The sequence below is a fragment of the Thermobia domestica genome, chromosome 13, assembly GCF_964235325.1.
Source record: "Thermobia domestica chromosome 13, izTheDome1.hap1.1, whole genome shotgun sequence".
NCBI classification, from domain to species: domain Eukaryota; kingdom Metazoa; phylum Arthropoda; class Insecta; order Zygentoma; family Lepismatidae; genus Thermobia; species Thermobia domestica.
Genome location: NC_137466.1, coordinates 194,156,869 through 194,182,751, shown reverse-complemented (window position 1 = coordinate 194,182,751; position 25,883 = coordinate 194,156,869). Strand labels below are relative to the sequence as shown.

General features: G+C 35.5%; 1 protein-coding gene and 1 long non-coding RNA gene across 2 annotated transcripts in view; one reads left to right on the top strand and one right to left on the bottom strand.

The window, feature by feature from the left end:
• Positions 1-25,883, top strand: part of LOC145668914 (uncharacterized) — a 165,080-nt gene that overhangs the window by 75,924 nt on the left and 63,273 nt on the right. The gene's annotated exons all lie outside the window — the stretch shown is intronic.
• On the bottom strand, positions 581-25,861 carry LOC145667912 (serine protease inhibitor dipetalogastin-like). Its single transcript, XM_081735338.1, has 6 exons — positions 25,819-25,861; positions 24,680-24,838; positions 20,238-20,414; positions 15,510-15,662; positions 13,992-14,150; positions 581-770 (listed from the first exon to the last, which is right to left on the bottom strand). The coding sequence occupies exons 1-6, from the start codon at positions 25,859-25,861 to the stop codon at positions 667-669; spliced, it is 795 nt and encodes a 264-aa protein (XP_081591464.1). The 3' UTR covers positions 581-666.

Genomic DNA, 25,883 nt, shown 5'->3' with positions numbered 1-25,883 from the left:
TCAGTTATCAACGATTCTGTGAATGATCTACAATTCAAGATACGATACTTTTCTTCGATAGTGGCACGTTTCCCTTTTTATTTTTCATATTTTTGTGTTGAAAGAGGACTTGAAACCCAGAAACCCCTGTTTGTGTACGCCACTGTTCATTTCATTGTGTCAAGCCGAGGGAAATGCATTATACTGTCTCTTAAAAACTGTAACGAAATTCCTTCTAGCTATCACGGTGCCAACAACGAACACAGTAGCGCTCTTCTATTTCTTCAAACTCATTTTGAGTTCTTTAACCGTTTGCTCTATTCATTTACACACAGTTATCTTTTTAAAATTGAATGCAACAATATTACGTCAGACTAAAGTAGATCTGGGCACACCTTAGCTGGAGATACATCTGATCAATACTTACATAATTTCCACTACCGAGCTTGAAATGTTTGGATCTATATTATATTTTCTGTGCAGAATGTTCAGAAAATTATATCTTCTAATCTAGGAGGGAAAATGTAAACTCATCAAAAGAGGTAATTGAACACAAAGAACAGCACAAAACTTAAATAAAGGAAGCAACTGTTTTCTCTTTATTAATATTATTAGTCAATTAAATACAAAGAATTCTGTTAACGATATTATTTTAAAGATTTTATAACAGGAAATAACTTGATTTTATCACGAACATGTCATTTCCACTGGAGGAGATAAATTGTTGCAGTTCGTTGTTGACGAGAAATAATTAGAATCAATGCACTGTCCCTTGTGTAAAAATCGCAATCCTGTAATATAAACAAATAAATAAAAATAAGACACTCTATCCACAACTTAAATTGCAGTGACATAACGTGAGCGTTCACTACTTAGAACCATATAGGTAATATTAGGGCCAGCCTACGAAATATGCGTAAACATTTTAAAAAAATCGATCTTCCCGCTACAGAATTATACTTGAACATTTAAATTAAAATTCATTATAATTTTAATGTAAATTTATTAAAATCTATATGGAACCTGTGAGAATGTGTACTCTTTGAAACTAGAAAACAATCAGAATCAACACATCTACGTATGTTGAAGTCATACGTGACATGCACACAATGAAGTCAATTAATTACGTTATTATAACACTGTCAGCACTTAAAGGACTTCCATAATTTAGCTCCAATGATTATTGTCAGATCCTCACGGAATTTATGTGCGAACACGGAAAATTACACTCTTTCAAACAAAACAAGGAAAATTAAAAGCGGTACATGTATATCAAAGTTATGCATAAATTAACTACAACATATATCATTGTATCAAGCCAAGAAAATAGATCTTGCAAATCATTTTGGTACGGAAATATTCACATTCTCGATAACTATTGAATAAACTGAGAAAACTAAAAAAAACACCAACATTTTTACATGATCAACAACCTGAAGACTGAATAGAAGTTCGTATCGCTGCAGCACACAGTAAATGCGTGGTGCATTATATATATATATATATATATATATATATATATATATATATATATATATATATATATATATATATATATATATATATATATATATATATATATATATATATATATATATAAAGTTTTGATTAAAATAGCCCATTTGATTGAAATTACCCCGATCTTCCCTATTAAAGGACGAGAAAGGATTTTTGTGTAGTCTCCAACCCAACTCAAATATTTTCTCAGTGAGCAAAAGCGAATACAGAACTATAATTAGTGTTGATCACGACACGAGACTGGAAATAAGTTTTTTCGTCCCGTCTCAACTGTCGAAGAATCTTTTCTCGTCTCGTTTTATGAAATTATGTACAAAATTTATGCCCTTTTATTCTCCTTACTTTCATCTAGATATTACCAGAATTCTTCCGCGTTACAAAAAATCAAATGAAATCTTTGAGTTTAACGTCCCACAGTAATGTCGTGTGGGCCAGAGGAGACGGTGATGATGAGAAATTAACAAAATGGTAAAATGAATAAAGTGTGAGGAAACGGAAGACCCGGGAAAAGCAACGTGCACGGTGTTTGTCCACCACAAAGCCCCCTTGGCGCGAGCTGGGATCGAACCAGGGACCCCACGCACCAGAGGGGGAACGCTCTACCACTGAGATCCGCGGCCACCATGAGAGATTCACGAAGGGTTTGATATAACAACAATTAAATCATATTTATTATTGGAGTATATTGTCTAATGCCTTGTGTATCTTTAAACGCTAATAAATACTATTCATTGTGTTCGCATAATCCCTTTTTGCAATTTATAGTTTATATTCTAGAATCATGTAACACTAAAATTATGCCTGAGATCAAAAATTTGGTTGAACTAATATTACAGACGAGACTCGTGAAGTTTCTTGTCCCGTCTCAAAAAAACGAGACGAGAATTGTTATGTTCCACATTTCATCTCCAACTTAAGGGTCTTCACTGCAGCGAAATTAAACTACCGCTAATTTGAGAGTTTTTCTGTAATATCTTCAAAACAAATAAAAATATTCGAAAAGCAGAAACGTAGTGAACTAGACAATACGATTTTGCATATGATAACTTTACCACAATTCACCTATCTGCTTTTGGTATGCCGCTATTTACAGTACCCGCAAAAAAATGTTATATCTATCTATAGTTGCAAATCAAAAGCAGGTAGATGAGTTGTGATAACGGTATCACATGCAAAATCATATTGTCTAGTTCACTACATTTCTGCTTTTTGAATATTTTTATTTGTTTTGAAGATATTATAGAAAAACTTTAAAATTAGCGGTAGTTTAATTTCGCTGTAGTGAAGACCCTTAAAAACATATTGTCTAATTTTTCGTATCGGGGCTGCGGTGGCTCTGTGGTAGAGCGTTCACCTCTGGTGCTTGGGGTCCCGGGTTCGATCCCAGCCCCCACCAAGTGAACCTTGTGGTGGACAAACACCGTGTGCGTGGGTTTTCTCGGGGTTCTCCCGTTTCCTCCCACTTTCTTCATTCCACCATTTCATTCATTGCTCATCATCACCGTCTCCTTTAGCCTAACCGGCATAATCGTGGGACGTAAAACTCAAAGATTTCATTTCATTTTCATTTTTCGTATCGTCAGCAACACTAACCATGATATGAACAGTACAGATACGTGTGGCTTGTGTCAAAACTTCATTTGAGGAATAATATCAAAATACTTCTCTGAGATATATCATTGTTTTATGGATAACTAATTAACATGTTAAACATTGTGTCTGTACTGTAATATTTTGTAAAAAAAAAAAAAATTCTCTTATTCTTAAATAAATAAATAAGTCTTTTCTCATAATTAAATAACGTGTTATTACCTTCACATTTAGTTCGGTTTTTACAAGTTTTTATTATTTTCTTAATTAGTTACGTGTGAGTTGAAATAATTGAATCTTCTAGTTTCGTTAACGTCACGACGACGTCAAATACCTACGTCATCGTGACGTAGGAAACAGGAGAAAGAAAAGTAGAATACAATTCACTTAAAAAGCTTTTGTTAATATTATTTATTTGAGTTTAATTTAGCAAATTTCAATAAATCAATTAGTTTTTCTTGCTTCAAAAAAAAAAAAGTATTTCCACTGCGTTTCAATCATTTTTATTTGCAAAAACTAAATTAACTTGTCAGATTTAAATGAAAATGTAGAATTATTTTCTTTAATCCCATATGTTTTACTTGGGCGTTGCCCTGTTTCTGTTTTTATAAACGTTAACTCCCTCTAGAGAAAAAAGAGGAAGCTATTTTGGTGTAGGATTACAAACTGTTAGAAACATGCTAACGTAGTAAAAACGTAAGTTCGAAAACGCAAAAATAAAAATTTATTATATTTTTCATAAATATATTCAGTCACTTTGATATCAATTAACTATATAAGTATTGCAATAAGTTCTCAGCGTTTTTGACAATCTAATATCTATGTAGCAGTTATTTATATCACTCAAACAAGTAATGAAATACGAGGGTAAGTCAAGAAATTATCTGCAATGTAGCTACAGCTTTTTTTACATTGTTCATACAGATTTCTGTCCTTGTTTACTTTATTGTTGTGCTGTTGTAGTCATGTTATGAAAGTTAGATCCTAATTCCTCCATTTGTTTTCTTAGATTATGGCCACTCGCATTTTTGCCGATCCCAAACGTTTCAGCATTCTTGCCAATGTGATGTCGAGAACAGAACCCAAACAACCCCTGCGGGGCTTCTAACCCGCTCCTACTACTACTACAACTACTACTACATTAGCTGTGGATCTATATAGTACAAGGGTAAACTTACTACTACTACTACTACTACTACATTTGCTGTGGATCTATATAGTACAAGGGCAAACTTATTTTAATGAAAGAAGTTTAATGAAAATTTTAAAAAATAATCGTTAAATCACTTTTTGAATATTATTTTGATCTTATTTTAAAGGAAAGAAGTGTTATAAAAAATTTTAAAAATAGTAAAGAAAAAAGTCTCCGTAGGCAGGATTTGAACCCACGCCAATACTGTAACAATTTTTCTTTACTAGCATGTTGCGCTAGCTCACTCGGCTACCAAAGCCGACAACATTTGCCCTTTACTTTGTGCTATATGTAGATCATGACTCGTGATAGGGTATCTGCATCGGCCAATCAGATCAGAGGATATCTGAAACGTTTGGGATCCGCAAATATGCTGGCCGCTCCATTATAAGTTTGCACCAAAGAGGAGCAATGATCCGGTTTTTTGTGATCGGAAAGTGTATCAGGGGACGCAATCCATCAAAGACTTTCGGTACAATACGGGGACAGTGTCTTGCCACAACGTAGTGCCTACGAATGGATTGAAAAATTCAAAAGAAATGTCGGACAAGTGTTACGCACGAGGAAGGAGCTATACATGGTCGTCCGTATCCTTCCTCGTGCGTAACACTTGTCCGATCATTTTTTGAATTTTTCATGGATTTCATGAAATGGATTGCGACCCTCTAATACAAGTACACCTTCCGACCACAGAAACTGGGTCACTGCTCCTTGTTCCTCTTTGGTACAAACTTCTAATAGAGCGGTCTATCTGCAAGAAAAGCAGACAAATAGAAGAATTAGGATCAAATTTTCATATCATGACCACAACAGCATAATAACAAAAGAAACGAGAACAGGCGACAGTGCGAACAATGTAAGAGAAGTTATAGTTACATTATGGATCATTTTTGACTCACCCTCGTACATTGGCTGTGATTCCTTGTGGGAGGTAAGTTCTCACTTGTCCATAAGATCAAAATGATAATGAAATCAATTGGGTTCTAGTTCAGTTCTAGTTAATAATATTTGCACAATTTGGAAACGATTACTGAATTTAAACATACTCAGGGGAATTCCAGTAGGTTAAATTTTCTTGATAGTTCTTCATTATAGCCATGAAGAAATAAAGTGATTCAATATCTATAAATTTATATATATTACAGGGTGTTAATGAACTATACCGACAAACTGTAAGAGCTGATTCCTCACATCAAAATAAGACAAAAAGTCTATATGGACCTATGGCGAAAACTGCATAGTTTCAGAGCTATGGCTGTCCAAAATCGCGAAAAAAATACAAATTTCAATAGGCCATATTTCGAATTCCAGATACTGTGGAGGGTGGTCCTTATCAGCGTAAAGGGAGCCACGCACACACAATTCAAAACTGCATATTTTGTCAATTTTCAATAGCTGTACAGGATATTCTCTACAGGGTGTAATTCTCGGATATGTTCTCAATAGAGTTTACAGATATACCATGATTTGAAAGAGGGTCAAAATTAGGCAGGAGGTAAGCCTTAATAACAATCGACGTCCAATAGTTCGCAGGGAAGTTGGAAGTGTTAGAAACCGGGAGCTCCATGTTTTTCTGTGTTCGGAATAAGGTGTGATGCGATGTATTTCTTCAGGGTATATTTCACATTTTCTTCATTTATAAGCGCGAAAGAAAACATCGCAGCATGCATTTTCCCGAGTACGCGAGACCGTGCTGCTGACGATCCTTAACACTTCCGACATCGCGCCAAAGGATTCCGTGTTCACTGCTATCAAGGCTTATCGTTTGCCTACTTTAGACCAATCATAAAGTCAGAGAATATCTCAAAATTCGGTTGATGGCATGTCTGGAATGTCACCCTGCCTGTAATACTATGTACACCCATTGAACATTAATGAAATATGCATTTTTGGATTGCGTATGCGTGACTTCCTTTACGCTGATAAGGACCACCATCCACAGTTTATCGAATTCGAAATAGGGCCACTTGAAATTTGGCTTCTTCGCGATTTGGGACAGCCCTACCTCTGAAACTATGCACTTTTGCCCACAGGTCCATATTAACTTTTTTCCTATTTTGATGTAAGGAATCAGCTCTTACAGTTTGTCGGGATAGTTCATTAACACCCTGTATATATATATATATATATATATATATATATATATATATATATATATATATATATATATATATATATATATATATATATATATATATATATATATATATATGAAATATTAACTTTCACGTTTCCGTATCCTCTATATTTGACATTTCTACTTTATAATAAATCAATTTTTTTTTTTTTAAATGTCGTTGATTAACAGACACGCCTAATTTTCTAGTGTTGTTATTCTCCGAAAGGAAAAAAAATACACTACACATTCTATAGATGTATTGTAGCTTTCCACGTTTCAATATTCAAGGTAAGAAACGGAGGGAAAATAAGTTGTATTTTCGCACGACTTCAAGAATAAAAGGAAATGTTTGTATTTCATAGAGATTTTATTTCTTGTTCCCTCATAAATTCTGCTCTATAAATGAAAAAGAACGGGACGACTAATAACTTGTTCAGCTGCGATGACCAACTCCTTCCTTCCTCCCCCTTTCCAAAGCTAAAGTAAATTCAACTGTGATTGGATGTCATTCTTGTGCAAGATATGTTCTTTAGTAACAATGTCCCAGTGTGGACCACTCAAATTTTGATTGTGCCCTTGGACAAAATCGTCTGGATTATCTTTTGTTGAGCTGCTCGCACGGAGTGTTTCTAGCTGCATGTTTCTGCTGAAACAGGAACGGCACCAGAAATTTTGAAAGTAGTTAACTGGTGTTGAATATATTTTTTTATAACAGGGTGGACACAGGGTGACTTACAGGGTGGCCACAGAGTCCCGCTACCCTTGATATATGCTAATGTAAGTTTTCCCGTTACCCCTTTTATAAATGTTAATGTCTGGTTTTTCATTGTTTCAGATTGTGTGTACGAAGGCTTATACTTCCGGTTACAGTATTGAAGAACGTGTTATTGTAAGTTGTTGGGTACACGGGAAAAACCAGATGGGTAAGATACTGGCAATATTGCGTACAGACTTTCGGACAAGATTTCAACGAGACCCTCCCTCGAAACACTTCTACGATGGGAAAAGAAACTATTCGCCACAGAAATGTGAAAGATAAGGAAATAAGTAGCAGACCGCCCACATGAGCAGAAACATCTCTCTTGGAGGAGCACGGAAACAGACATGTTGATTTCAGCATGATAGGGCACCTGCTCATTATGCCCTCGACGTACGCGAATATCTTATGGAAGTCTTTTCTGGGCGTTGGATTTGTCGTAGTAGTCCGGATCTGCGTGCACCACTTGCCTGACCACCACGAAGCCCAGATCTCACCACCTAACATAATGCGCTCTGGAAGTTCATAAGGAGCACCGTTGCACAAAACCGTTACGAAACCACTGCCGAACTGACAGAAGCTGTAAAACAAGCTTTCACTCAAGTTACACCTGCAATGCTCCACAAAATGTCGCACAGAACCTGGCGGCGAATTATCCTTTGTCATAAAAATGACGGTCGACAGACTTATCTTTTGGACATTTTATGTTTCCTATCTCAATAAAACTTCTCGAAAGTATTGTTGTTCATGTCATTCAGTTCTTTACGTGTAGTTATTTATGTACGTTTAGTGGTTTCTGTTACTAATTTTCAGGGATAATGGGACTTTGTGGCCACCCTGTATATCTTTCGTTCTACAGCTTGGTAAAAACCTCTGTAAAATTCAGTTTGAAGTCTTTAACTTTTAACTTTTAAATATATATCTCTGGCCAGTTTGGAAAGGGTTATGTTCATTTTACTGCTAAGGATGACAAGGCAATCACAAAAACTGTCTCGAATAATTCTTATATTGTTTTTTCCATTATGTTAGACCTTCGACATCAGAAGGTTTATATTTCTTCATTCTTGTATAGTACAAAGTAAGTTCTGTTGGATTGCATAAAACTATCTACTGAAACACTTGGTGAGATATTATGTAGTTTGCACGCCCGTAGGCAGCCCGAAAATGTACGGGGGCCGGTGAAAGTTAGAGGGGGCCGATCCAAAAATATTATAGTTCATCGCCATATTATGCCATGTAGGTTCATTTGCAAACATACTGTGAAAATTTTAGAGGGGGCTAGTAAAAATTTGAGGGCATCCCTCCTAGACCCCCTGGATACAGGCCTGGTAGTTTGTACTAACAATATATTAAGACAGTGGTTCTCAACCGATGTGTCACGACACACTGGTATGTCACGCAGTCCCCTAATATGTGTCGGTAAATTTTAGAATTTAAAAATCATGAAAACATTTAATAACAATTAGTTAAAAACGAGACAGATTGTACAGTACCAGTCAACACCTTCAGCGGTAGCAATAATGCTCAGTGCTATATGGACTCATTATAAAAACTAATTGGTGTCACTATTATAAAGGGTATTATACAGGGTGGCCCAAAAGTAGATATACAGTGCTGCATTGATCAAGTTTGATATTTTAATTTATATATATATTATATGAGATCCAGTTTAAAGAGATGGATCGATAGTCGAGGTGAAACTTACTTCGGGACGATGAACCCTATCGAAAAGCTATTTCTTTTTCCTATCCTTTTTACTCTATGAATATCAATATCGAAATCTAAAGTAGTAATAAATTTTTACCTCTTCCAATTGCAAGAGAGGAATTGTGTCAGCCAAAGAACAAATTCTCTCATTACACACACATACACACACACACACACACACACACACACATATATATATATATATATATATATATATATATATATATATATATATATATATATATATATATATACAGGGTGTTTCAAAACAACATCGACAACGTTTAGGAGGTGATTCCTGACACCAAGATAAGAGAAAAAGTATAGACCAAATGGGTGCACACATGCTTCCTTTCGCAGTTATATGCTGCCGAAAACATGAAAAAAAGATGAACTTTAAAGATCCGTAGCTCCAAAACTATGGGACCTACCGTAGTCGGGTCAAAACTTCACTTAGGAACTAGTATGTGCCCTATACAAATATCAATGTTTCAGAATTCTGCGGTACTCACGCAACAATTTTTATAGAGAGAGTTTGGCTACGGACATATAATTTTAGGTATTCACCAACTATCCTCTATAAAAACTATTGCGAAAATACCGCAGCGTCCTGAAACATGTATTTTTGGATAGCGCAAATATTAGTTCTTAAGTGAAGTCTTGACTTGACTACGGTAGATTCCATAGTATTGATGATATGGACCTTTATAGTTCATTTTTTCATCTTTTCGGCAGCGTGTAACTCCAAAATGACGGATTTCTGCACCCAGGTTGGTATATATTTTTTGGTCTTATCTTGGTGTCAGGAATCACCTCCCAAACGTTGTCGGTGTTGTTTTGAAACACTTTATATATATATATATATATAGGGTGTTGTAAAAATTCCCCCCACGGACAACAGAGCGCTATTCTACAGGGTAAAATGAAGTGAAAACGTTATATCAAACTATATCCTCCGGGGCTATATGGAATCAAAAATTTCACTCTATATGGCAATCTAGATTAGCTTAGAACCATTGACATTGCTATATTAAACAGTTACATCGATTATTACGTTAATAGGTGGTACTAGTGTTGACGTCTATCGTGCATTTTCACCACTTCCAATTAAGATAGAGTTAAAAAGGTAGAGTTGTAACTTATTCTTGGGTCACCGAAGACATTTGTCACTCTCTCGCCGAAGCCAGGGCCGGATTTAGCATTTTGGCGCCCCTAGGTCCAATAATTGTTTCCGCCCTTTAGTCTGGTTAAAGCTACTTTTCTAAAAACGTTTATTAAATAATTATATCAGGCCTATATGTTAATCGCTTAAACACCACTCCATGATGCAATTTTATCATTGCAAGTTTTTTGAGGAATTTACTTGGTTCTGGGCTTAACAAAATACCGTTAATGTATTAACAAAAGATTGGCGAATAACTTTGGTTTTGTTCAATTTAGCCATTTGGCCAAATAAATAAAAAAACTGTAGTAAAAAAATAAGTAAATAAGAAAAAAAAGCCAGTTCTCCCGTGTTTGAGATCAATGTTGTAACGAAGTTGAAGCATAATGTTGAAAAATAGTTTTACTTTACCAACAATTATTTATTCCAATGAACTTCAAAATCAGAATGCTTTATTAGCCTGATTTTTATAATCAATTCAAAAAATGTTAAGTTATGGCTATTTATTTTTATTTATAGATATTTTTTAATTTTTTTCTCTCGGCCGTGCGCCCCCTGGGAGCTTGCGCCCATAGGCCCGGGCCTACCGGGCCTATTGGGAAATCCGGCCCTGGCCGAAGTCATTTGTTAGCATGTCTGCTCTACGGAAATCAATATTGAAACCAGAATTGTAGATTTTTACCATTTCCGGTTTTAGTAGAGGGATAAGAATGCGCAGACTAAATCTAGTCCTGGACGCTGAATCGATCCCATAAAACAACTTTTCGTTATCTCTCACCGGTTTTGCTCTGATATCGCGTCGATAGACAGACAGACGGACACTATTTTTATTACTAAGTATTCTACCTGTTGGCATATCCTCGGACTAACGAGATTTCTTAAAGCTTGGGCCTGGAAATGTTTCTTTCACATTTCTCGATCTTCAGGCTCCTTTTTTAACTAACAATATTTTCTTATATTTTTCAAATCATTGATCAGTTGTATTTTTCTTCTTCCTATTCCTCGCTTTTCTTCCATCTTTCCTTCTATGACGGTATGAAGAAGACAATTTCTGCGCAAGATATATCCAATCTAATTGGACTTCCTACGAACGATGATGGCTAAAAGCGTCTTGTTCTCCCCTATCCGGTTTTTAAAAAAAATCTTCTTTTGTTACTGTCTGTCCATTTTATCTTCTCCATCTTCCTCCAACACCACATTTCGAAACTCTCAAAATATTTTTCTCCAACTTTCGTAATGTCCAAGCCTCTGAACCATACAGTCCAATGCTCCATACAGTCCAAGTCTCTGAACCATATAGTCCAATGTTCCATACAATCCAAGTCTCTGAACCATACAGTCCAATGCTCCATACAGTCCAAGTCTCTGAACCATACAGTCCAGTGCTCCATACAGTCCAAGTCTCTGAACCATAGAGTCCAATGCTTTATACAGTTCAATGCTCCATACAGTCCAAGTCTCTGAACTATACAGCCCAATGCTCCATACAGTCCAAGTCTCTGAACCATACAGTCCAATGCTCCATACAGTCCAAGTCTCTGAACCATACAGTCCAATGCTCCATACAGTCCAAGTCTCTGAACCATACAGTCCAATGCTCCATACAGTCCAAGTCTCTGAATCATACAGTCCAATGCTCCATACAGTCCAAGTCTCTGAACCATACAGTCCATTCTATTAAATTTCTCGGACTTTGGAGTAGCATAGTTTGGAAGTCTTAAAAAGTCCAATTTCAAGTTGTCGTTTTTTTTTCAGACCCTTTCTGCTAGGATATTCTATTTATTTTTGAAGCATATTATTACTTTGGAACGTTATTCATAGTATAGCTATTTTTAAACTATATACCACATATAACTGAACGATAAGAGACATACAACATGAAAACACGCAATTTGCTATCTAAAGAAAAGTGTTATGGTACAGGTACGATATTGCACCTAAAGACCGGAAACGTAAAGTATTTGCTGCACCTTGTAAAAACAGGTTAGTTCTAGTTCTCAATTTCAAAGTAAAGTGTAGCAAAAAAAAAAAAAAAAAAATGCATATGTGTTCTAATAATAAACAAGTGGGTTTCGTTTCACATTGCGAAACTACGTTAGTCTTTCACGCTATACCCGGTACATATCCAATATTGAAACATAAGTCATATAGACCACTTCCTGGTTAAAAAATTACAACTTCTTTTTCAAGAAGAATGACGGCGGAGATAGAATCTTCATTTAGGACATTGGATTCATATCAAATATCATTTTCTTCCCATCTCTTACAGTTTTTCCTCCAGCAATGGTTCTCAACTTAATTCCTATCACGACCCCCATTTTACCGGTATCACATCCTTTTTCCTGAAACTCCCTTAAAATTTCTGGTTTGTAATAAGTTTGTGAGGGATTCTTTATATACCTATTGCGGAGATCTCTCGATATAAATCTATTTCTATAATAGTAGAATCCATTTCTTGTATATAGTGGATACAGTAACTTCCCTAAAAGCGAATGGATTCAAAACAAATTTGGTCAGTTCATTCATGTTACAAATATCGAATCCGATCCGTCATACTGTTTCAAAATGGAAGCCGTTTGAAAATTTTAAAACTTCATAACTCCCTTAATTTTGGGTCATATGATAAAAAAAAAATAAAATAAAGTGATTTCTAATTTTGGTTAAAAACTTGGACAGTTATTTAAAAAAAAAAGTTATTGAGAATTTTAAATGACTTGACAATGAGCGTTACGAAGATTGAATCGGATATTGCCGCACTAGTGAAGTTACACCATGTTCAGGTATCTCATTGGTTTTCAATTTTAATTGTATTTCAATATGCAGATTTTGTTGCATTTGTATTTTTCTGATATTTCAATATGCAGTTCTCATTAGTTTCACATCGTACCTCTTTCATTTAAATTGAATTTTAAACAACTCTGCACTTGTTGAAAATGTTTAGTATACTTTTCTTTGGGGGGTGGGTTCTTAACAGTACGATGTATAAAAATGAAAATAAGCCTATCAGAACAAAATGCAAAATAACATTTGAAACTATTTCCCGGTATTAAATTATAATTATATTTATCTCTTCCACTTATCTTCGCGACCCCTTGGATAAGAAACCCTGCTTTAATTGGTTAAGAAATCCATTATTAAAACTATAAATGGTAGACCACTATTACTTCCGGTATCAATACAAGAATAAGGACGAAAACGAAACATATTCTTAGGACAATAAATGGGATCACCGTTTCTCGCACCTTTCTCCCCTCAAGTGTACTATTATTCCCCTCAATTTTACAATCCTTCACTCCCAAATTTACCTTTTTGGATCAAAAGATCCAATATATTTTAATCAAACATTTTCTTGTAGGCCTTATATCTGGAGAACTGCATATAGTGTAGCCAAACATAAACTATCACTTAACTCAGTATGATGTGCTTATTCCGTAGAAAATACGAAAACTCAATTTAGGGGCCGTTGAAAAATTTTGTGGTCTCTGATCCATAAACTAATTATTGGCCAATCTTTTGATCCATTTTTGTTTTTTCTAAAATTCTTGTTCCTCAATATGTCATATTGGAAGGCTATCAAGAATATATTATAATAATACATCTATACAAGCAATTAGAATTTATATCCTTACCTTATCTTACCTTACCTTACCTTACTTTACCTTTACCTTACTAAATTGCATAATCTGTTATTCGCATAGTCCATACCTACCTGAAAGTCTTACTTACAGTGTGCAATACGCAATTCACTTGAATTTCAGGTTTTTTAAATCCTCTTTTTGACTAACATTCAATGTAAGGGGAACACAAGAACAGATTTACGAGGACCACAAGTGGTCCGACGAATCAATCAATGGTCCGCAGACCACAGTTTAAGAAACGCTGCTCTACTCTAATTAATCTTTTACATCATGATTTACCTTTAAAATTCTGGAATTGAATATACCATTAATGTTTGTCAACGTCTTACCTCTGTTACTCTTCTTAGCGCACCAAAAAGCTTCAGGAGTTGCGTAAGAATTGTTATCCGATGCACAAACAGGATTCCCAGCATCAGAGAGAAGTCGTGTCTTTGATCTGCAAGGGTCATCTCTTTCTGTACATTTGCCTCGACGTCTCATATACAAATCTGTTAAATATAAACACATAACGTTAAAATACAGCAAAGGACAAGCAATTAAGAAAACAAACAAAAACGTATATCAATAGCCATATGAATGTTACGTGATTCAGGGTGACCAATCTATATATTAAAATGCTAGGTTTATATGTCTGTAGTCAAGAAAAGTTTAAATGTTTATGGACGTTGATATGTTTCTGGCCAATTATTTTGACAATTGTAACTCGGAATCCACAAGCTCTAAAATGATACCTATTTCACTCATCGATTGCAAATTTTATGTAAATTGTTCAGTTCTAATTGAATATTTAAAAAGGCCGTTATTTCTTTATTACATTTATGGAAGAATTGAAGTGTTGAATTTTTGAGAAGTAAAGCATCATATTCTACGAGTTATACATTCCAACACCACATATTTGTATACAGGGTTAGCATATATCTCTGGCGTTTGTTTCATGGCCAAATGATAATGGAAAACGAAGGATAACCATTTGTCCAGTCTAAGATAAATCTTTGTTTGGAGTGTTTTGCCCAATGAACACCATATATCACTGATATAATTAATTGTGTGGGTAATGTATTTGCGTATTACATACTGCATGCAAGAAGAAAGAACTGATCATAGATGAATTAGAAACTCCAACCAGAAGGCTCAAATCTTGCAAACGGTGCGAGATATTGAAAAAATAATCGCTAAATACTCCTCTTTATGATACAACTTACCGATTTTTATCAAGACGTCCTTCACTTGTGTCTGTAAAGGGACATGTACAGATGTGAGGAATGACAAGGAGATTCATGCTCCTATGTGAATGGTGCGCTGTGCAGCAAAGAGTGCAGATTCAGCTGGTCTTTTTATATTTTTTTAAACAGAAAACGTATTTAAATTTATCATTACCTTAGTAACAGAGACAACTTGCAAACCGCTTATTGTAAGCTTGCACTGAAAGTCGGCAAGCTTGCATCCGGCTTGATCGGAAAGTGTGCAAGCATGCCGCAAGCTGGATTCCAGCAACGAAGTTACATGGGGACAACGTTGCATTCAGTGTTTCATTCAAGCTTGACGCAAGCGTTCTACAAGTCAAGTCAATAGCCAATGAATGGCCAGTGATGAGATGACGCTCTGCGAATGATCTAAAATATCGTTTGTAAGTACAACGAAAGGCAGATTTTATGAAAGCACACGTTTAAAGGGCAAGCGTGAAATCCAAAAAGCAAGGACGCCCCAATTGGCCGAAAGCTTTCTTGCTACTTGGGTATTCATTTCCCAACGTCTTCTTTAGCCTAGTGTGTTCAATCTTGGTGCAAAGAGCCCAACAAATAAAAATATAAAATAAAATAAAGCAGAAACATCGACAAGACACTTACTTTCGTCTTCTCTCATTGCACAGCGTAAAGCCTCAGGATTTCTGTACTGCTGTCCATCACTGCCGCACACTGGGTCCATTGGGAATGATCTCATCCTTTCGCATGCGATTTCTACACTGGATGAGCATTCACTATGAAATCTCACTTCCAGAGCTATTTAATAACATGTGGTTTATTAAATATATTTATAAATGTAATTTATTCAGAAAAAAAATTCATAAACTTATAATGTAATATAGGCCTACCTTTCACAACAGGTCATGAAAGATCCCAATAAAAGCTCCAAATGTAAATCTATATATAAAATTGTATGCATGTATGTACCAGCATAACTTTGGAACATCTGAAACAACTTTAATTAACCTTACTAGACATATGACCTACTACCTGAAAAAATACTGTGGGGTAAAGTACCGCTAGCACCCCCTTAGGAATGAAATGTAAAAATAATCCAAAACGACCAATATTAATGTCAAATTTATAGGTTACGGACTCCTCGAGAAGAATAGTTATACTTACGATGCCGTTTAAGTCTAAACTCAGCCTCCAGAGAGGGTAAAACTTTTCTACTATCCCCCTAGAGGGAGAAGGGAATGGCATGTAAAAATAACGAAAATGATCGATATTATGATCGAATCCATATCCTTAGCATCCCTAAAGGATGGAAGAGGGTGACGTAAAAATAATCAAAAATGATTAATATTAATGTCGAATTTATATTTTTCGGAGATTAATAGTGACTCTTGATACTGTTAGAATATAAGGTCAATCTCAGTCCCCAGAAAGGGTAGGGCACCTCCTGGTATTTCGAAGGATTGAGGGTGGGAAGAGTGATATCTAAAAATAATCGCAAACTAGCAATACTATCAAATCCATAGTTTTCCTCTTGTTGGAATGAACAGTGACACTCCCGATATCGTTTAGGTTAAAGTTCAGTCCCATCGGCTAAAAGAGTGAAAAATGTACAAAATTGCCGAGATTAGGGCCGAATGCAAAATTTTCGGCGTCGCTAAGTTGATTCGTTACCATCTCGTTGACATTTAAACCCAAGTTTAGCAAGAACGACTAAGCCAGCTGACCCAGAAATTGGCAGGGGAGCATCCTCGTTATGTATCTCTCTCTCTCTTTTTTTTTTTTCTTTTACAAATATGTGTGCGTGGGTATATACAGGGTGTCTCAAAAGTCCCCTGACATAGGGTAACTCTATTATTATCGGAGTTACAACAAAATGTAAGAGGGGAAACCGTCTCTAAATATGAAATTTTTAATCTAAAGTGAAGGAATTTTTTTAAATACGACGAGCCATTTGGTCTGTACACTCTTTATGCGCCTAATGTTAAATGAAAATGTGACGTTGCCATGCAGCCGGACTCACAACATAAGTAAATGAAGTTACTATCTTTTACGCTAACATGTCGATGGCCAGCCCCCATTTCAAACAGTAACTTCATTCACTTATGTTGTGGGTCCAGGTAAATGGCAACGTTGCAATTTCATTTAACATTGAGCGCATAAAGTGTGTACAGACCAAACGTCTCGTCCGATTTAGAACATTCCTTCGTACTTTAGATTGAAAACATCATATTTGGAGACGGTTTTGCCCTCTTACATTTTGTTGTAACTCTGATAATAACAGAGTTGCCCTATGTCAGGGGACTTTTGAGACACTCCGTATATATATATATATATGTGTGTGTGTGTTTGTGTGTGTGCATATTCCACTATAACTCTGGAACGCTTGAAGCAATATCAGGGCCGGATTTAGCATTTTGGCGCCCCTTGGCCAAATTTTTTTTCCGCCCCCTAGTCTGGTTAAAGTTACTTTCCTAAAAACCTTTATTAAAAAATTATATCAGGCCTATATGTTAATTGCTTAAACACCACTCCACGATGCAATTTTATCATTGCAAGTTTTTTGAGGAATTTACTTGGTTCTGGGCTTAACAAAATACGGTTAATGTATTAACAAAAGATTGCTGAATAACTTTGGTTTTGTTCAATTTAGCCTTTGGGCAAATAAATAAAAAAAAAATTCTGTAATACATCATAAAATAGTTTTAATCTCAGAAACACAGCTTACATGAAGTATTTTGATAACGTGACACAAAAACTGTGTTTTAAAGTAAAACTTAGATATTTTGTATGTCCAAATAGTAAATTGTACTAGTATAAAAATGACATTTTTGAGAATAATGTTGTAACGAAGTTGATGCATAATGTTGAAAAATAGTTTAACTTTACCAACAATTATTTGTTTCAATGAGCTTCAAAATCAGAATCCTTTATTAGCCTGATTTTTTTTTCAATTCAAAAAATATGTTAAGCTATGGCTATTTATTTTTATTTCTAGATATTTTTTAATGATTTTCTCTCGGCCGTGCACCCCCTGGGAGTTTGCGCCCATATACCCGGGTCTACCGGGACTATTGGGAAATCCGGCCCTGAGCAATATCAACCAAATTTGGCATACATATAATTCACAATCTTAAAAAAAAAAAAAAAAAACTGTGAAGTAAGACACCACTAACCATTGGTAGGATCCATGAGGAGGTGAAGACACCTCCCAAAAACTTTTCTAAGCTCAGTTGATTTTGCAATACAGAGATCCACTTTTATTCTCATACACAGAGCTCGACGATTACTGTTTCAAAATTTATACCAAAAATAGAGTATCTTATGGATTATTATCATAACACTTTGATTGAAATGCGTACCATAGAGGGGGGGGGGGAGTGGATTGAAATGTTTTCCATTAACTTACTCTCCCCGTGCGAAGAATTGACATTTCAGCTAGTGTTAAATAAAAGGCATGATTTATTCGAAAGATAGAGAAATCTAATGTTAGTATGAAGTGCGATTAAATGAGGCGTCTAGAATTAATCCCCGCCAAATCCTCTTACATACCTTTGTGGAAAAAGTCACAAAAACTGTCATAAACAAACACTTGTAAATACAAACATTTTTCTTTTTTTTTAAACAAACATGTTAATTGTATTGTGTCATAGTGACAAAATATGAACACAAACCAATAATAACAATCTAATATAAATAAAATAAAGAGTTTGTGTGTTTGTCTGTCTCTCTGTGTGGGCCTGGGGACCAGACGAATGGACCGAGAGTTACCAAAATTTGGTCACGGATACCTTGGTCCAGGCCCAGATCAAGACTTTTTTTTTTAATTTCCAATCAGAGGGGTCTCAGGAGGGACGTTTGCCGGGACATTGTAAAAATAGTAGAAAATGACCGATATTAGTGTCGAATTCATAGTTTTCGAGGTCGCTGAGATCAATGGTGACACTTCCATCAGCAATGACTTGCAAATTCAGCTACTATTGTATGCGGGCGGGGGGTTGCCGAGGCTGGGGATAGCGAGACACGTAAAAATAGCCCAAAATGACCGATATTAGTGTCAAATCCATAGTTTTTGCGGTCGCTGAAATGAATAGTGATACTCCCACAGGCGTTGACTTCCAAATACAGCCCCATGCGAAGAATGGGTATATTAAGCTAGTTCAAAATATAAGGAAAAATAGTTGTAGGAAATTCGGATGTGGAGGTGTTTGATACTGACAGGACTTAGCTAGTATTGAAAATCAGAACTCAATTTATGCTTTTGCTTCAAAGGGATTTTAAAACAAAGTACAATTTAACAAAAAAAAAAAAAGAAAGAAAAGAAAAATCAATAATTTTCGACAGAATATCAATAATAAAATATAAAGTTGAAAAATACTTTATTGTGTTGTCAAAATTAGATTACACGGTCATTTGCAATATTAAGACTATCTCAGGTTTGAGAATATAATATTGTTAAATCTTGGGAAGAGTGGCTTTTTGCATTATTTCTCTAAACGACATCAAGATTATCATCTTTCTCGACTACGTAGGAACACACGATTCCTTTTGATTTTGTTTCCAAATGATTCGTTTGGATGGGTTGAATTTGAAATATCAGTTGCCTGGCTTCTTTTGCACCTTTTTTGCTCCTATTTTCCAATCTTTATCTGGTACTGTAACCCCTATTTATAAATTATACTATGCTTACAAAGGATGCTCTCATATTGTTCTGGTCTCAGAATCGTATCTTTCCGTTTCAATTCTGGGAAGTCACATGACTGAGCCGGGCATTCTCATTAGCTGCCTTGGATGTGGCGGAGTTTAAAACCAAGTATGATCCTAGCTCTGTTCGGATCTGGCGAATTTTGAAACCAAGCCAGATTTTCAACATTATTTTACAGTAGAATGTGGCGGGTTTTAGCTACGAAATAATGTCTTCTTTGAATTCAGCATGTTCAAAAGTATAGGATACGATGTATAAGTCAATTTGTATGAAAAATGGATTTGGCGGGGTTTGATTCTAGGTGCCTCAAATATGGAATATACTATTAAACCCGCCACTATCTTGACACACTTTTGCTCTTTTGACGAGATTTCCGATTGCATTTTCGCATAATACTCCTTCTTTTTGCAAAATGATTCGTCGAAATTTGATCTCATATGAAATGTTGTTGATTCCTTGGCGTAGATGTGATTTTACACTTAAAAGAAAAAAAGAAAAAGAAAAAAGAAAGTCATACGACGCTAAGTTGCACTACATTTTTGTTTTCCTGCTTTAATACATATACGGGCATACACTTTCAGACGCTTCCCTGAAATTATCAGACAAGAAAAGGACAGGTTAGAAGTAAAATTTGCACGTCAAACTTAATATATTCGAAACCCAATACTCACAGTGGTTTTTATTCAAAGAACACAGAAAAGCATAAGGATTTGGGTAAGTGATGCCATCTGAGCCACAGACAGGGTTCCATTCACTGGATTCGTGAACAAGACGACAACTTTCACATGACGTCCATAATTCTGCTACTTCGTTTACTGTACAACCTCTAGTGTGGAGAACTGTGATGTCTGCAAAGAAACAAAATGAATTAACAACATTAGAAGAAGGACTAAGCCTTTCATAATAGCTTTATAGCCTCTCAATAGGCAGAAAGGTTATTTAGTATGCACAGGGCCGGCCCTAGGCAATTTGCCACCCCGTACAATGGCATCGTTTTCCGCCTCCCCCTTTTTTCCCATAAAGAAATAATCTTAAAAGCCACAATTTTAAATATGGTACCCCATCATGAACAACGAATAGGAGAAAAGGTACACTCGCGCTACAAATACAACCTTGTTGTTATTGCTTTTTTCTTTCTTTAAAAAGATAAAGTTATAACGGTTCGATTAAAATTATTGTTGAGCCATTAAAATACATCAATTTATCTTTTTCACGCTTATTTTAATAATTATAAGGTAGAAGGGTACAAATTATTTTATACACACTTTTTCAAGATGTCTACCTAGTCAACTGAATAATAATTCTATTTATTATATGTTGTCATGACGACGACATCAAGATTCGATTACATAAAAACATTTGAATATCTTTATATTATTGTATTAACATTATAACTATATTATTTCTTTTTTCTTTCTCTTCTTCTAGTAACAGAATCAGCCTAGTACATATTTAAAATACATCATGGCCCAAAATTACAAGTGAATAATAATTTACAAGTAAAATAACAAGTAAAATATACAACATACCGTTGTAAAGTAAATATACCTGCAGAGGAAAGATGGTAATCCTCTTTATACAATTCAATATCGAGCTTCAATCTCAATATGTCCGTTTGCAATCCTAGTGCAACGAGCTCTTTTATCTTTATTTCTTGATTTTCCTTCTACATCAGTTAAAATTTATTTTAAAAAAATATTTCTCTCTTCAATAATAAGAAAATTGTTTGTGACAAAGACAAGACTAGTTTTCATACCAAAACTGTGATAACTAACGAAATGGAACAGGTGTTCGCTACTGTTCGAGAATTGAGTTCTTGTATTTGACAACAATCAAACAATTCATTCTGCAATTTGTTTGAACATTTGCTTTAGTACTCTCCATGTCACTTTCAACTAATGCGATCTAAACATTATTTACGAATAAAGTATTCAATTAAAAGGTCAGCTTAGTAAATTTAACTACCATCATCATGAAGTCTCTTTCCAACAAGAAATATTTGTTTTAAGTAATATAGTTATGGCAGATTTTGCCGCCCCTCAAAACTTTCAGCCTCGTGCAAATGCGCATGTTGCACATATAGTAGAGTTGGCTCTGAGTATGCATTTCCAATCCTAATATTCAAATTATTAATGTCTTGTTTGAGCAAAGTGTTACAATTTACAAAACAGGACCTCGTAAGTTAAATTTGTACCAGGTACTTTCTCAACATTTGCTTAGAATATCACCTGGATAGTAGCTAGGAATATTTAATTCAAAATTAGTTAAACAATACTGATAATGACAATAATTTCATATGGTATTATTAATTACAGAAGCCAGAGAAGCTTCTAGACGTAGCGCCTCCCAAGCTGTATTCCTGGTGATATTACAGGCCCTTGTTTTTCATGAGAAACACCCACTTGAGACCTGGAAGGAGCTCATATAGTTTCAGATTTCCTATTTCATAAAATCTACCTGCTGAAAAGACACTCTCAGCCAAGGATCTTATAAAATAGAGGATCTGCCCTTACAACAAAATCTTGAAGTCATACGTCACAGTTTCGGCACCCCTACTCTGCCCACTCCGCCCAATAAGATCACAATGTTTTGAGCCAACAATCATGGCGGAAACGAAAGTAGCTAATCAGACGATGGCAGATACGAGAGTAGCCAATCAGACTTGCCGATGCTCGGTTGTTTTTTGGCTTCATCGATTTAATAGGATGAAGATACATATGGGCAGATCCTCTATTTATAACATCCTTGCTCTCAGCTCAATAATAAACAACTGTTCTATAATTGAAACCGTGCATTCCAAAATAGCACGTCCACTTTTTTGGCACTATATGAGTTATATATACCGTTGTAATCATCTAACTAAGCTCTATCGTTTGACATTCTAAACAACACAGATTCCCATATCTTCCGCACGTTACTGACATGTTAAGTTTCATTAGCACACAAGTCCATGGATCTGTGTTGTTCTGGAAAGCAAACTTCCAAAGCTGCTAAGACCAGGGACATTGAATAATACCTGTCTTCAATTTTACTTGCAGAGCAACCTTATTTTATTTCAGTTCAGAGATTTCTGGACCAATATGGTAAGAGATCAGATTCCCAGTGCTGAGGAATTAGGAAGAAGTGAAGTGTGGGAAAGTGGACGAAAGATATGAGTAAACTAAATGTGTTTGTTTGTTGTATTACATTATTGTGAAAATAGAAGGGGGAAGGGGGAATTTAGATTTCTAGGCTTTCGGCATCTAAGGCCATTTATCCTTCACGTTTTGAGGGATGACGTCCCTCGGCGAGCACACAATCCGGGGAAAGGGAAGGAATGAAGCGGCCTGGGACCTATAACTTAGGTACAATCCTGGCATTTGCCTGGTGTGAATGAGGAAAACCCAGGAAAACCTCATTCCAGGATGGCTGGCCCGAAAAAGAGTTTTTACACTTTTTCGACCGAGTGCCCCCACCAGGAATCGAACCCGGGATCGCTCGCATCATGTGAAAATAGAGATTGCGTTTATGCACAGTGACTGTTTGTTGTTTCATTTCCAGACATTATTGCTTAAACATCACTATATTCCGTTTCCAAATCAGAATTATAGTACGAGGGCCTTCCGGAAAGTGGTACCCGTTTGTGCAATAAAGACACAGTAGTACATATTAACAAATATACACATTTTTTATTGGAAAGAGCATACTTTATACTACTTCTCCACATAATCACCAAGCAAATTCAGGCATTTGTCATACCGTGTGACGAGTTATTGTATTCCAGCGTCATAGTCCTCCGCCGCCAGCGTATTGAGATACGTAGTCACGCCTCGTTTAAGTTCTTCATCGCTGTCAAATCTTTTTCCCGCCAGAAAGTCTTTAAGCTTCGTAAAGAGATGAAAATCCAATTGTAACGCTCCGATCGTTCCTCACGCATTCGTCTACTGACCTCAGCAGTTCGTCTGTAATGACAAATGGTCTCCCTGAACGCTCCTCGTCGCGTGTACTCCCCCTCCCCAGGTTGAAGTTGCGACACCAGCGCCGAACAGACGACTCGTCCATCACATTGTCTCCATACACCTCCTTTAATTGGCGATGAATTTCACAAGGTCGAACGTTTCGTGCATTAAGAAATTTAATCACGGCCCTCACTTCACAACTGGCGGGGTTCTCAATTCGTTTAATCATTATAAACGAGCACAGACACAACACAGGCACTGCTAGCGTCACGCAACCTCGCACAGAGCAGGCAGACAAGCCACTGACGCGTCGTCAGCGCTTCATGCGGCGCAAACGGGTACCACTTTCCGGATGGACCTCGTATTTAAAACCAATGTAACAGACAAATGAGTTCCATAATAACACAAGTCCAATATTTTCATTATTTTATTATAGACAAATTACTTGTAATAAACTCTTTATTTTAATCCTTAGTGGCATTTCTTATTCAGCAAAGAGTTTTTTAAAAATCTTATTTTCAAGTTCACATTTCCAAGAAATATTCAGTTTTTACTGATTTTCTCAATATCTCTTCAGCTGGACTTATGTGGTAATGGAAGTCACGGCTTCAATTGGTCTTCCAAAAACATTGGAATGTCAGGCTTTCTTTTAGTGGTTCAGTTTATTTGTTAGTTGCAAGCGAAATTATAAATTAGTGTGCTCTTCTTTGATGCATTATATTGTGAGCTCCAACTAGAGTTCAGCTGTCACAAACAATTGAGTTTTAAACATGTACGCTTTAATAAGCTCAATTTAAAGTCCAAATGTGGATTCTGTATGATATGAAAGAAAAATAATGCAATAATTTCCAGCAGAATGGAGGTGAACTGACCAACACCATGGACAAGAATGGACATATTGTTTTAAGTTTATTTATTTATTTCATTACTTACTGTATCTCATTTAAGTTCATATTACCGAAAAGTGAATATGGAGAAGAATGGATAAAATTAGCTGAATACAACGGAAAATAATAGGGAAGCATGAGGAAAAGAAGGCTAGAGAAGAATGATGTTTAAAATAATTTTACCTGCAACGTAACCAACTGAGAGTTTATTAGAAATTCGAACAAGTGACCCTTAATTTTATACAATGTCTTCCTTTTAATATCCAGTAAGATTTCAGAGATACTTACTTGCGCCGTATTTTCTAAGACATAATATTTCGCCCAAATTCCGGTAAGTTTTGCGATTGGAACCGCAAACAGGATTGTAGTGCCATGTATCAGCATCTTGCTTGCATGGATTTAAACGACAGTCTTCACAGCATATTCCGTCAGAATCATACTCGACATCTTGAAAAAAAATAATAAAAATAAAACAAAACAAATTGTATACGATAAAGTTGATCTTATTGTCAACATGCGATTTACAAAGTCTAACATAATTGTATTTAGGAGTACGGTGGCTCATCTCCGGCGCAAGGAGTCATTTAAGTTTATATAACCGATCACAAGGTATGTCGATTTGTGACGGACAACATCATGTCCTTGAGTTTACGAGGGGTTCTCCCATTTCCTCCCACAAGCTCATTCCACCAGCTCTTTCATTTTTGTTCACTTTTATCAATCGTTCTTCTCCTTCATCCTATTGGGCAGAAAAGTGGGACGTAAAACGAAAATATTAATTTCATTTCATTATTGTATGTGAAACATTGGATGTACTGTATCTCAGGAATTACTTGTGGAATAAAATTTTATTATGTCATAACTACGAAATATATATTTCTGTGTCATGAAATATTATAGAAGTAAAAATCTATCGTATTATGTTATAATTAGACATAAATTTCTTATTGGAAATGCAGATAGTTATACTTAGTTTCTAATAAACAGAATAGTTTTAACATACAGTTATTAAAATAAAATAAAATAATGTTATTTAAAAAGGTAGTTCACAGGATACCAAAACAACATGATACATAATCAAATGCAGTTGAGTTCGTTCCTCTAGTCACTGCCTTAACTTAGATTTTAAGGGAAATGTTATACTGGCAGCACTGTAATTTGTATGGGTGGCAACACTGAAAACTCTTCAGTTTCATATTTTTTGTTGTAGAATAACTTTATCTATGATTGTGGTAAGTTGCATTTAATTATGTCCTTTCACTTATGAATAAATAAGCAAAAGGAAAATGGTAAATTTTGTATTGTAAACATTACTTTTAGTACGTCAGGCTCTTAAGCATTAATGATGAATATAAAATTACGGGAAATATATCATTATTTTAGAGTAAATTTCTTATATGATAAAATTACGAGTAAACAATAATTACTTGTGTATGGATTCAACATCTGTTTGCATCTCAAAGCCTCCATATTAGCAAAAGTGTTTCCATTT

Coding starts and splice junctions, on each gene's coding strand:
- LOC145667912 (XM_081735338.1), bottom strand. CDS start 25,861: ATGGAGGCTTTGAGATGCAAACAGATGTTGAATCCATACACAA. Junction 20,415..24,679: donor TCTTAGAAAATACGGCGCAA/GTAAGTATCTCT, acceptor GTTTCTTTGCAG/ACATCACAGTTCTCCACACT. Junction 15,663..20,237: donor TTCTTTGAATAAAAACCACT/GTGAGTATTGGG, acceptor GTTATTAAATAG/CTCTGGAAGTGAGATTTCAT.